The sequence below is a fragment of the Rhinolophus sinicus genome, linkage group LG17 (genome assembly GCF_036562045.2).
Source record: "Rhinolophus sinicus isolate RSC01 linkage group LG17, ASM3656204v1, whole genome shotgun sequence".
Classification (NCBI taxonomy): Eukaryota; Metazoa; Chordata; class Mammalia; order Chiroptera; family Rhinolophidae; genus Rhinolophus; species Rhinolophus sinicus.
Genome location: NC_133766.1, coordinates 12,057,989 through 12,071,955, shown reverse-complemented (window position 1 = coordinate 12,071,955; position 13,967 = coordinate 12,057,989). Strand labels below are relative to the sequence as shown.

Genomic DNA, 13,967 nt, shown 5'->3' with positions numbered 1-13,967 from the left:
GTACGTAATGGTCTTCCCTACAGGGCACAACCACATTTTTCGGACAAGTATCTGTAGTCACATAAATTCTTTATTATATTTCTATTAAGATGATTTTTCTCAGAATTATTGCTTCTGCCATAGTACAGGCCGTATCTTGAGCATAAAATAAAGTTTCATTTGATTTCAGATACATCAGGAAGTGGTTTTGAAATAATATTTGAATAGACGTATTTTCTTTTTTTCTCCTTTCATTTACAATCGGTTCTTTTATGGCATTATACTGGAAAACTTCTCAGAAACTCAAAGCACTGGCACCGGAAGTTACAGTTATGTTAAGTAACTTTTATAGCCCCTTTCCCTTCTTCTTTAGGTGTTTCTCTTCCCTTAGATTATCCCGCGATCAACCCAGGCAGCCCCACCTGAACAGTCTGGTGCTTGAAACTACGAGCCATGATAATTCCCTCGTCTGCACTGTGCTAACAACCCTCAGCCAAAGCAGATGTTGTGGCTCCCTCATCACCAGCTGGTAAGAGAGAAGGCAGCTGTAATTTGCTCCTCCACAGTCACTGGACCAGACCGTACAATTGTCACAACCTCCAGAAATATCATTCTTTGAGGGGGTCCCAGTGCTGAAGGGACCAAGGAGGAAAGCAAACTGACTTAGCTATAGCACTCAGTTCATTTGCTAGTGGTAAACTGGCGACACGTTGTACTTGATTTTCTCATACTGTTCCTGGATAGACTCTACGTAGGACCACACCATTAAACGGAACACTTTCCAAATGCATGTGTATATTTATTTAGATGTTACATCTTAGGAGTATTTCATTCTGTCTTTTGCCAGCCTCTGTCGTGTAGCTTCCAACACTGAATACAACAGTTCAGTAAAAGAAGCTCAAGCGAATACTTAGGAATGCTGGAGGAGGCTATAAAACTTATCTGCAGATCTGGGATTTCTTGAGAGAAAAAGAAGATGAATAAGAAAATCTGCTCTAAGTGGCTCATGGAAATAGTCGGAAGATGAGACATCAATTCTGTCTCAAGGTTTCCGCCAATAATTCCTGCAAGTCCCGAGTGTCTTCTTTCTTAGTCCCAAGAGAGTATGACGCGGAATAGTTATAAGGACATAAGAACAGTTATAAGGACAGTTTATATAGTTAAAGGGACAGCTGCTTTAAACTTTTCTTATTTTTAAGTCCTTGGCAAGTCATAATTACGTGGTTTCATAGTTCCTTTCTTCTGAGATTCCTTTACCTGTTCAGAGTAAACCAAGACATTATGAGGGGATAATGTGTTACCTTTTTCAGTTTTCCCTTTCCTTGGAAAACTAGTATCTACTCTTCCTCCCAAAGCGACCCACCTTTGCATGGTGGGGGTCTCCCCATGTGCTCTTTAGTGAGATGAAGGAAAAATAATTTTGATAAATAATCTTTTGAATGGCAGTCGTAGTTTAGAACTCATCATGCCTGAGACATATCAATCAATGACCTTGGCTACTTGAAAAAATAAGCATTAGTAGGAAGAAGGATATTTTAAAGGGCAACGAAGAAAAGACCAGAGAAATCATATTCTAGAGTAGATGACCCAGGGTCAGTATCTGGATCTAAGCAAAGTGCCAAACCGTGGAGACGCTGTTCCCATTCTGGTATGTGTATCCATGAAGGAAACACAAAAACCAACACAGTTTATGTTTACAGGCGAGTGCTCTCATCTCTGATTTTCCTCTGACGCGCATGCAGTTGACTGCTCTGCACTCTCAAATTGTGGAAGAAATAATGCCTTTCAGAGCTTTCCTTTCAAGGAGGAATAAACGAAGTCACCCATCCCTTCTTCCACCTCTGAAAGTCCTCAAGATAATTTGACAGACTGACGCCAAGGGCTACTCACGCAGGCATTCACTGGCGCTCTCGGCAGTTGCCCTCCTCCAGGGCCGGTCATTGAAGAAAGGAAGACACTTTTCACAGTCTATTCCGTAAGTATTGTGTTTGCAGTTACACACCAGCTTGTCAAATTCATTCTTTATACACTCGCTGGCATGTCCATTACATTTACACCTGAGAAGAGAAGAGACACTCAAAAATACGAAATAGCACCAAGTCCCAGAAAGGAATGCAGAAAAAGGATGCCCGAAGCGAACTAAAAACCACCTCTGAATGTTCTTAAGTTTACCATCCAAAACGGTAAACTGAGGAACTGAGCAAAATTAAGTAACAGCTGTTTGAGTTTTCAGGTCTGAGGAAAAATTAAAGAAGAAAAAAAAAAAGGTAGTTTTTATTTTACAGGGGATGGGGCATTAACCAGACGTGAGAAGAAAGCCCCTAACAATATCTGAGGACATCTGTAGGCTCACTTCCTAAAGTCAAATGTGAGTGTCCAGAGGCAGCCAAGGGTACTGGTTAAGGACATAGAGTCTGAAGCCAGGCTGCCTCGGTTTGACACACAGCCCTGTGACTTACTGATGTAACCTCACCTCTGCGCCTTACCTGTAAAATAGGAATGAAGAGAAAGCCTATTTCCTATTGGAAGGATCAAGACACTTTATTTATGTACCTAGAATTGTGTGGGCAAATAACAAGTCAAAAATTATGTTGGCAATTATCTGCCATAATGATTTTAAAGTATTCTGATCTGAAGGTAGTACGAGACACTAGATACCTCACCACCATGTGGATCTCTGGTACCCTGACATCCCTCAGGTTGTGTGGGGTAAGCATCCCTCAGGGATACCTTTGATGCAGGATGCAGGTACAACTGGAAACAAAAGACGCGTGGAAATCCCCGTGAATACTCATGTGCGCTCTGGTGTACTGACGTTTCCCTCACTTGCTTCCTTCAAGATAGCGATCAGCTCCACAGCTTCAACCACCACTTAATCAAACTACACCCAAACACGTCTGAAACAGCTACAGTGTAACCAGGATGAGTCACAGATTGATGCCTCCAGCTCTCATGCGTCTCCCAAGCTCCTTGACTGCTGCGCACATTTGATGTCCTCCATGACCTAGTTTTACACGTCTACACCTAAACTCATCATGCCCCCAAATTAGCTCATCTTCTTCATTTACTTTCATGGTATCACCATTCTGATCACTAAACCTTAAAATCATCCTTGACTAAAGTCCTGACAATTCTTCCTTCACAAAAAATGTATCTAAATGTTCCTTTCCATTCTGTTGTCACCACCCCAATGTCAGGTATGTGTCCCCTAACACCTAGATCACATGACTTTATCACAGGAATATAAATTCTCTTGATCACACTCCACTTTCACCTTGCCCACAGCTAGTATTCCTAACCCACTCTTTTGACAGCATTACTCCAAAAAGTACACGATTTCTCATTGGTTACCATTTCCATTAACTTTCCCATACCAGGAACACTGTATACAAAAATAATGTTTCTGCTCTTGAGACCTCCTGCTATCTGAGGTCTCTGGCTACCAAACTCTCTCTCTGGTGGACAACTCTACGAATTCATGTAAGAGGCTTTCCTCAAGTCAAGTGGGTTTACATTACTCCCCAACTCTAAACTTTTGTTCATGACATAAGCTTCCTCCTGCACCCAACACAGACATTCTCCCCACTCATCCAAACCCCACCTCTTCTACAAGAGCAGCTTAGAGTCCATCTGCTTCTCTAGCCTGACAGTTCTGTAGTATTCCCTCACATACGGCACCTTTTTACCTAAAAATTGTGACTGTATCAGTGTTTAATTTTTCACATATTCACCCATTGCCTACCCCACTTATGGTTAGAATTCTACAAGGTCAGGGCTTTGTCAGTAGGTGAATGTCAGTCTCACACTTCCTCGATAGTTTCAAAGTGCCTATTAATAGAGCTTTACACTTAAACACTCAATAAGAATGCACGAAGTGTGTGGATTTGACAAGGTTTTAGAAAAACTAACTACTGTGTTTCCAGGATAATGAGGCCTAAAAATATTATTCATATAGTTGTAAACAAGTTGATACATTCACTTCTAAACCAATTACTTTTGCAGTTTTTTTATAGTTTACTTACCTACCACCCACAGCAAAATCAGAGATGGCATAATAATAGGACTTAAGAACTTTGGGGTCATTAAACACTTCATCTCCAAAAGTGTTCAGCCGATTGAGCGTTACTCTGATGTCAGTGGCGGTTACCCATTCCTGTCAGAAAACAAAAACAGAAACTATAGGTAACAGGCCCAAAGATGACAGACGTAAATGCGATCTAAGTTTCTCACCAGTTAATGTATCATTTAGCTTACTCATTAAATCTATTGTGATACTCCATGGCTCTTTTAATTTCCTAATATTTTTCTCTTTCCTGACTCGTCTCTTCTTTGTAAATTGCTTTGATATAAATTGCTACTTTATCACTCAGAGTCCCCCAAAGCAAGTTTCTTTACAAGGCCATAGAGAGGCTTGAATGAAATATACTTTCAAATGCCTAACATACATTAGTACTCAATACACATGTCCCTGCTCCCCACCATTTATCCACACCCCAAATCCAGTCAGAGACACCAGCATAGCCCTCATGTAATATCACACTTGTACTAGATACGCTGGTCACTACCTCTGCCTGCCCATTTTGTACCATCTGTCTCTCACTCCAAACCCAATCCACTACTGACAGATCTGGCAGAAACATGCAAGTATGAGTAATAAATCATTACACTGGCCTGAACCAATCAGAGTCTGTCTTTGTCTTGACCCTTCCCACAATGTCACTTCTCTGTCAGGCGTTCCCTGGCCACCCCATCAAAAATTGTTCCCCACCCCAGCTCCCTATGTCCCTTCCCTGTTTTTCTTTCTTTCTTTTTTTTATCATTATTTATATTGTCTGTTTTTGCCACCATCACCACCAGTTTATAAGCCCCACAAGGGCAGGGATTTTTTTGTTTTGTCCACTGCAGTTTCCCTACTGCTCAAATAACATTCGCTGAGCAAATAAACGGATTTGAAAAAACCACTGGTGCTCACCGTGGTAGGTGCACCGTAACGGCAGAGGATAAGAATGAAGGTTGTCTGGCTTCCCCCTAAGTTTTATGACATCTAAACCCTTATAATAAATGCCCTTTCACTGTACTAATGTTAGTCAGATGTCTGCATCTGTGGTCGACTGTTACAATAATGACGCCAACGAATCTTGTCTACCAGTCTCCACACCCTGTGCCGTCCCTTTCCACACTGATTCTGGGCTTGGGCGTATCTGATTTGCTTTAGCTGAGGGGACATCAATAAATGTGACACAGCAAAGGTTTGATAAGCATTTGTGCACGGGGCCTTACCCTCCTGGAATACTGCTGCCATCCCGTGAAGAACCCTAGTCTAGCCTCCTTGTGGATGGAAGCCCACAGGGAGAGAGAAACCCAGCTCACTGCTCACCTGCCAGTGAGCAAGCCCAGGACAACACACAGTCATGAGAAACAGTAAATCAGGGTGGTTTAAAACCATTAAGTCTGGAGTGGTAAATTACACTGCACCAGTCAAAGGTATCATTTCCACTTTAAGTCCTCTCCTGGGACTGCATCTCACCTACGGAGCGGAACAAGCAAGAGCTGCAGGCGTCTGTGTTTTCAGAAGGTTCCACAGGAGCCTGGGAGGCACACCCCTGATTAAGAACCACTCTTTAAACCACGCCCAACACCCGGCAGATAGAACAACACAGAGAGCTCAGAAAAGCTAATCTCCGCGAAGCCGCCAAGTATAATTAGAAAGGCGAAGAGATGATGATTTCACCGCATCCGAACTTGGCACTCCGATGACTACACCCACTCATGGCCACACTGTTAGGAATCTTTTAGGCGTCTGTAATGTAAACAGCTAAACATATCTCTGTTTAATGCTTAGTATATCTTCTACAACCTTCATCTTTCTTACAGATCTCCTGAATACACGCTTCTCAGGGGCTGAAGCTAAGCCTTTTTTCTTTTTCATAATGGGCACCATAAAAAGAGCAGACTCTGGAGCAAGATTTTCTAGGTTTTGAATCCCGGTTCTGCCACTTAAAACTGTGTGATTTGGGGCAAGTTATTTGATCCTATCTGGTCTCTGACTCCTCATCTGTAAAATGGAACTAACAAAAGCATCTACCTTACAGTTATTGTGACGATTAATGAGTTCATGCATCTGATACATCTAAAGGGCTTAGAACAATGCTTGTCACATTGTGGCCCATTACAGCAAGAGCTGTCATAAGCGCTAATTATTATTCTAAATCAATACATGCTTAGTAATATTCATATACAGTGAAACCAGGAGCAGTCTCCTCCCCCCATATGCGAGATCACAGCGTCTGGAGGGAGGCCCAAGGAGCAGATGCCAACGACTTCTGTCCTCATTTTCAGATCAGCTAAAAGTCAAATCAGTTAACCCCCCTTGGCAATTGGATATCAGAGCCAGGGTGCTTACATCCAGAGACACATAATTAATGTTTCTGCATAAGGATACCAACTGACCAAACCTACTGCAGATAGATACCCATAGCACTTTTACCACACTTCGTCTCTTGAGTTCCTGTGGAATAGAGAGCAGCAAACATCAGAATTGCTATAGCTTGGGGAACTGCTTCAAGACAGGCTGACAAGGCATACAGTTAGCAGAGGTGCCAGAAAAACCAGTCACTACATTATGTCACTGCTTTTTCCTACTGTTGCCTCTCCAGGATGGTAATTTGCACGGGAAGAAATAAAGCTAGCAAATGTTTGCTGGTTGATCGACTTAAAGAGTATGTGTACATCACGTCTCTCCTAGGCACTCAGTCCCTTGCTTTTTCATCTGTCAAAGTCAGGTCTTCCTCCTGCCATTCATTTTAAACACCTCTTATTGCCAATGCAAAAAACACTTTTCTGAAGGGCCTTTACAAACATACTCGTTGCTCATCATAGCCTCCGAGTTGACCAAGATCAAGATTTATAATCTCCTAAGCAACTTACAGAAGTACTATACAACCCACAGAAGGGAAGAACTGGACTCACAGAGGAATATATTCTCATCTTTTGCCACCATCCAAAACCATTGAACCAAATTAGAAAAAGAGCCTTGAACCTCATAAATTCCAGAGAGAAAAACCGAGACGACACAAAAGCATAAAGCACCTCCACACATCAAAAGAGGGGATTCTCTACTGAGAAATCACAACAGCTTTTCATAAAATGTACATATCATTTGCAAACCCACGTCCAGTATTTCTTGTCTCAGTCAATTAATACAGGCTGCCCCCATTTAGACATGAGCTTTGGCCACATGAGAGAACTGTCTCCAATTCTGTATTAATGTGCCGAGTATAGCATGAGGCTTACCAGTCTCTGCATGATCAAATGCCAGAATATAAGAAAAAATTACAGAAATCTAAATAATACAGAAAGATTCCATATTATGGTGTATAAGGAATATGCACACAGAATTCATAAGAAAAAAAAAGGAATCTTTAATTCTTTCCATTGTTTAATAGGAAAAATTTCTATCACAATGTTTAAGCATTATACCAGGGATACCTCAATTCATGTCCTGTCTGTCACAAACACCAGTGCTTTTAGGCAATGAGTTTTCATAATGATCGGCAATGGTGACAAATAAACCCAATCAAAATTTCCACAATAATGAAGGAAGATGGCATTCTTAACTCGCTTGCTTCAATTGTTCCCTCTAATTGCTAATCAACTATTTCTTGTTTTGTCCAAAGAAGAAGGAAGAGAGGATGCAAGGAAACTGGGTAGATTAGTTCAAATACCCTCTTTGAAAGGTCAAAAGCAAAATGTTTCTGCCTCCAGTACAGACACGAAAGTTAAAATTGTCCCACTTTTAAAAAAGTTTGTAAAGTTTATATATCCCAGGATACATCTGCAAGTGCACAAGAACGTAAGAGCAAACATCCACTGGGCAACAGGAACCAAACATGTCACTTATGAAGAGGACACAGGACAGCATGATCAAATACAGCTGTCCGTCTTGCTGGAGCAGACTCTACTGCCACCCCTTCCCTCAGAAGGGGGACCCCAGGGCCCCATGACAGCACTCTTCCTGCTTCCTGTAGGAAGAAGAACCGACTGGCTCCCAAGCCACCCACCGGACGCCTACCTGCAGGACAGGGCTGTTGTCAAAGTTGTAGGCGCTGGGTCTCCCTTCCAGGGTGGAAAAGGCCACGTTGCCTCCAGTGAGAGGGGAAATGTCACTGAATTCATCTGTGCACAGGGCTTGCTGCTCGTCTTCTCCTGTCCTGATGAAGCCTCGGTTTGCCTTCAGATAGGTGTTCTCGCAGGAGCCACTGTAATACTGGTAAGGCACCCAGGGCCCGTCTTCCCGTGTGCGCTTGTAAATGGCGAAGCTCTCTGGCCGGCTCGTGTGGAATTTGAGGCGCACATACGTGATGTCAAAAGCTTTTCCTGTGGGACAAACACATCACAGGGCGTAAGTCATACGTACGAAGTGAAGAAATCTGCAGTGTTCCCAGTTTGCTTTGGAGGTTGACAAAGAAAGAGGGTATGAACGACGCTGTGCACATCGGACCGAGAAGGTTCCAAGATACACAACACACTGTCTGTGTCCAATTGGCTGTTCTAAATCTGGAATCAGTGTACATTTTCACACAGAAATGACAAGGTATAGCTGGGTTCATAAGTTGGCTCATATGATGCACATTGTTAAATTTTGCTTACCATGAAAAATGGCAGCATATATTAGCATGGTACTTATATTATCTGACAAACATAAAATTGAATAAAAAGTGCATTTATTCTTAATGCTGGTGCTTCAGCCAAAGCTTACTTAAAAGATAAAAAAGAAAACGTTTGTTGACTTTCTAAATGGGTCTTCTGGGCACTTTCAAAGTTTTAAAAAACTCACCCTTTCTTAACTGTAATATTACTTCTTAATGCAGAAGAATGTCATCTGCATTACTATGCTATTATCTACCAGGTTAAGAACGAGAAATCCGAGAAAGGAAGAAGGACAGTGATTGAGATATGGGGCAGGAAGTAGAGCAGGAAAGGAGAAAAAAATTCCTCCAGCAGCCAAACGAAGACATAGAAAAAGAAAGAACAGAAGAAAGATGGTTCAAGTTGTGTTTGAACAAGCTCAAAAGACAACACGTGAGAGGTGAGCTCTCATCAGGGAAAGGCAGCAAAAAGAAGAGTCAGCGGACTGTCATCCCTCCAGAAGATGAGTCAATGGGTCAGACAGCTGCCTGCAGCTGCCAGACCTTGGTCTGACGGCCAGGATAGCTTGGTTGCCAGCCAGCGCCTTCAGGTGGGCAAAAGAAATACTATGCAAACGTTTCTCATCACCATCCATTCATAAATTGAGTCTTTATATCTCTGACCACATCTTTACTTTGCTTCTATGCTATAGTGAAGATCACAATTTGGTCAACAAGTATTTGCTGGGCACCACGACATGCTCAGTCCTCTGCTATATACTTTGGGGGACAGGATGTGTTAGACATAAGGGGTGCTTGCACTCAAGGAGCTTACGGTCTTTTCTCCCCAAGTAAATTAACTCCACAGGAAGAACTATGCTAATCCTCTCCCCCAAAGCCCACAGCAACTCCTGCATTCTTATAATGAACTTTTTTTTTTTTAAGGAGGGCGCAGCTCACACTGGCCCCTGTGGGGATCGAACCGGCAACCTTGGTGCTACCAGCACCACGTTCTAACCACCTGAGCTCACCAGCCACCCCCAACTCCTGCATTCTTAAAAGTGTTAAGGAGAGACTTCCTTCTGCAGTTCTCTCACTTCCTGGTACCCACTCATCCCCAGGGAGAAGGAATGATGCTGAGGTGTGGCCTGGAATCGCCTCAGCTCTCTCCAGCTCCCGCCCGAGCCCCTTCCTCTCCTGCATTCAGCGCAAGACAACACCTCTGCCTCTGTGCAGGGGGGGCCTGCAGCTGTCCTGCTGTGGATCTGGGGCGGTAAGTGGGTGAGTGTCGCGGGCAAGGGGTGGCGGGGGTGGGGGAGTCAGGGCAGAGAGCCCACGTGAGGAAGCTCTGTGTCCAGGCTCTGGTCTTCAACCCTGTCTTTTCTACAATAAAACTGATATGAGGATCTATGATTGATTCTAGTTCTCAACTGGTCCAGATCTAGTTTTCAACTGTCCTCCGTATACATCACACACACACACACACACACACACATACACACACACACTCTGGAACACAAAGGCCTGTGAAATGATGAAAAGAACACAGGACTGGGCACCGGGAGACCTGAGCTCAGGTCCTGGCTCCTTCAATCACCAGCTGTGTGGTTTCTGCTCTGCCGTTCTCCCCTCTGTAAACATGAGGACGAGAATCCCTATGCCACTTACTTCCAAGAGTTGGAAAGTCAAACTAAAGTCTTGCTTGTATTTGATCAATTGTAAACTCTATACCAATCTAAGGTTTGAAGAGAATTCCGGAACTAGGATCTTGGATGTGTTCACACGTCAGGGCCCGACTGTACCAGGGACTACCTGGTACAGTTACCAAAGGATATTGTACAAGCCTGCTTCTTCTGCCTCGGATGCAGGACACATTTTGTGTGGACACAGGGCATGGAAATACAATTTACAACCCTCCTGCTAAAAGAATGCAAATGTAACCTCTATCTCTTTACTATGTCAAAAATGTCAAGCCATCACCTTTGAATGAGGGTGGGGTTATATTACAGTATCTATGGCATTCCAGAGACTATCTAAGACATTCCGGAATGGTAAAACAATTTAGTTGTACTCAGAAGTAGGTAGGCGGCTTGGGATGTTCAAAGGCTTACTCACTATCTCTAGATTATAGGTTACCCTAGCTTTTCTACTCTGTCTCAACTGATGACATCTCATGGTTCTTTAGCAACCCAACCTGCAGATTGGATCAAAGGAGACAAGGTAAGATGGATCGGGGTGTCCTGCGTTCCAGGCCAACATCTGCACAAGAATGCCACACTCAGAGAGAAACGAGCACATACAGTCACTCTCACTGCTGACCTATCCAGACAGCAACTTTCCTGAGTTAAACTTGGAAGCAGCCTAGCTTGCTGGTGCTGGCCTTTTCTCCTAAGCCTCCTTTTCAGAGCTGCCTTTCTCATCCTAACCTAGAGCCACGGCTGGAAGAGGAAAAGCCACTGTGGCAACCTGTAACGGAGATGCACACATTCCACACCAGAAGACAGCCACGCACACCGGCCCCAGAGCTGCAATAAGTCCAGTAGTGGACACAGACAATCGCCATTCCATGGGATGAGTGGCAGGACAGGGGAAGTGCACAGCGTTTTGGGAGCATGGAGGAAAGCCACCTAAATCAGATTTGTGAGGTCCACAAACGTTTTCTAGAGGAAGTGACATCTAAATCCAAGACCTGAGGAATGCAGAGGAACTAGCTAAGCAAACAGGGACCAGTTGTCCAGGCAGATGAAAGGGCGTGTAGGAAGGCCCAGAGGACAGAGAAGTGGTCATTGCAGGAATCAGGTTTTGCAGCACAGCTAAAACTAGAAGAGCGGCTGGAAACGCGCTAATTAGGAAGCAGAGCATGCCAGGCGGTGTTAAAAAGCAACTTCAATTTAAGGGCAATGGAAAGCCACTGAGGGATTTATGTCAGGAAATACAGGATCTGATTTGATTTTTAGAAAGATCACTCTGGCCACTGTGCGCAGATTAGGTTAGAAGGGACCGAACTACAGGAGGGGGGAGAATAGTTAAGATGTGGCCGTAATCCTGGAGCAGTGACAGTGGCTGAACTAAGAATAGGGACAGTTGGAATGGAGAGAAATGAATGGATGTGTGTGAAATGTAAGAAGCAGACAGCAACAGGAGCTTGGTAACTGATGGAAGGTGACGGGGAACAGGGGCCACTTCTGAAAGTCTCCTCGTCTTTCACCCCGGTGACGTTCTCTTTTATTGTCAAATCTTCTTTCACTCATTCCATAAGGTAGAAGGATTAAAAATAACACTTAGTTTTCCAGTTTAAAAACAACAAAATGGAGAGTAATACCCTCCGCGGAAATAGAGAACAGAGGAGGGTAAGCAGGATTGGAGGCAGGGGTGGAGGGCAGGATGGGGAGATGAGTTCCCTCTTGGATACACTAGTTTGGAGGCATATGTGGGTCATCTAGGGAGCTGGAGATGAGTGGTCTGAATGCTCTAGACAGATGTTTGAGTTAGATACACAGATCCGGCATTCATTAGCATGTAGATGGATAATGAAGATTTGGGGATGACTGACACCATTGAGGCAAGTGTGACGAGTGAGACGACAGCTGACTTCTGACATCACACTGAGGAGCAGCAACATTTAAAGCAGAGACAGAAGATGAGACAACAGAGGAGATCGCGAAGGCCAGCGGGAAGAGGGCAAGTCAAAGAGTATAAATATCATGGAAGCCAACGGAGACGTAGGGGGGAAATAATCCATGGTCCCAAGTCTGCTAAGAGAGTCAAGTAAGATAATGACTAAAAAGTGCCCCGTTGGCTCCGGGCCACAAAGGTCATCGCTGTACTTAGTGGGCACAGTCCCATGGGCAGGGATCACGATGGGTTGAAATTGAGGATGAATGGCAGACAGGAGGTGGGGAAGTAGACACCAGTGTCGTCACCTTATTATGACATCTGGCTAAAGGGAAGAAGGAGAAGATGACAGTTAGAGGGAACATAGGTTCGAGGGAAGGTTTTTCTCCTTTTGAGTTTTTTAGATAGGATAGGAGGTTGCTTACATGCTGCTGTGCTCGGGTCAACAGAGAGGGAAAGACTGATGGTGACAACCGGCTGGGAAACAAGAATGTGACCCAGTGCTGGAGAAAGGCCTGGCTCCACACAGGAGGAAAGCTGCATCCTTGCTTCCTGTCTGGGTGCAAAGGCAAAGTGACTGTCGGTTTCAAGGGATGCAAGTTGAAAGCATTCTAATTGATGACTGTTATTTCTATGCAGTGAAAATCAAATAAGGGGTTGGGGGGAAAGCCAGTGGGGAACGTTGGGTGGGGACTATTTGAAGAAGAGTATAGAAACTTTGTAAGAGCCACTGTAGAGACTAGCAGAGAAAGCTGACTAGAGGAAAAGATGGCTCGCTGGGTAGACGAGGCTGCTGAGCAGACGGGAGGAGGTCAGGACTTTGTACGGACGTCGCTGTGCAGGTGTGATTTCTCAGCAGCAGCACTCAGCACCCCCTTGAAAGCTGCAGTGGAAGGACAATAAGATAAGGGGACTGATGTTACTTCAAGGAATCTGGAATCTAATCTGAATAAATAAGGAAGCAGATACAGAAAATGGAGTGTTAAGAGTCACGGCTTAAGTGATCTGTGCTATCTGGAATTGCCTTCAACCATCGATAACCAAGAACTGGAAAACTAAGGAGCTAGTTTTTGTGCATGAAATGGCTACAATTGAGACCTGCCATGTGCGTGCTCTCTCTCACCGTACTTCCCTACTTTTTATCTGTTCATCCTATTCACTTCACAGCTGACAAAGAATAAAGATCTAGCTAAATGGTAGATGAATAGAAAACAGGACCAGGTCTCCTGATTTCCAGTCCAATGTCAGACAGCTACGATACTATCTTCATACTGCGGGAGATTGTAAAAGTCGACAGTATGACTTTACAGTAAAGAGGCCAAGCAAACCATTAAGAAAAGCAGTAAGTACACGTCTGGAAAATCCTCCGACAACTATACAACTAGACCGTCTTCCGCCCCTTAATCTCATGTTCATGCACACGGAGACCAACCATGGTCAGACACACCCTCGGGAAAATGTTTAGCTTCTGAATGTTCTACTGCCTTTGTCCCTCCCCCTGCCACATTCCTTCCATAAACAAAAAGACTCAAGTGCAGATGTTTAGAATGAAGTCCACAAAATTAACGAAGACTTCCTGCTCTGAATCCTACAGCTCATGCTGGCGGAGGGAGTGAGAGAAGGGGAGGGGACCGCCTGAACAATGAGCATCCAGCCTTTGTTCATGCAGGGCCAGGCCGAGGAATTCCGCTTACGCCTCCTACGTGGTGAAGTATTTCTAATCGCTCTGAGTAGGGGAGAAACCCT

General features: G+C 44.1%; 1 protein-coding gene across 1 annotated transcript in view; it reads right to left on the bottom strand.

Annotated features, from left to right (window-relative positions):
- Window positions 1–13,967, bottom strand: part of LAMC1 (laminin subunit gamma 1) — a 108,815-nt gene that overhangs the window by 34,396 nt on the left and 60,452 nt on the right. The window contains exons 2-4 of the mRNA XM_019728589.2: window positions 8,051–8,355; window positions 4,002–4,132; window positions 1,870–2,036 (exon numbers count right to left, since the gene is read on the bottom strand). Of these exons, the coding sequence (XP_019584148.2) occupies window positions 1,870–2,036; window positions 4,002–4,132; window positions 8,051–8,355 (603 nt within the window). The remainder of the gene's footprint in view (window positions 1–1,869; window positions 2,037–4,001; window positions 4,133–8,050; window positions 8,356–13,967) is intronic.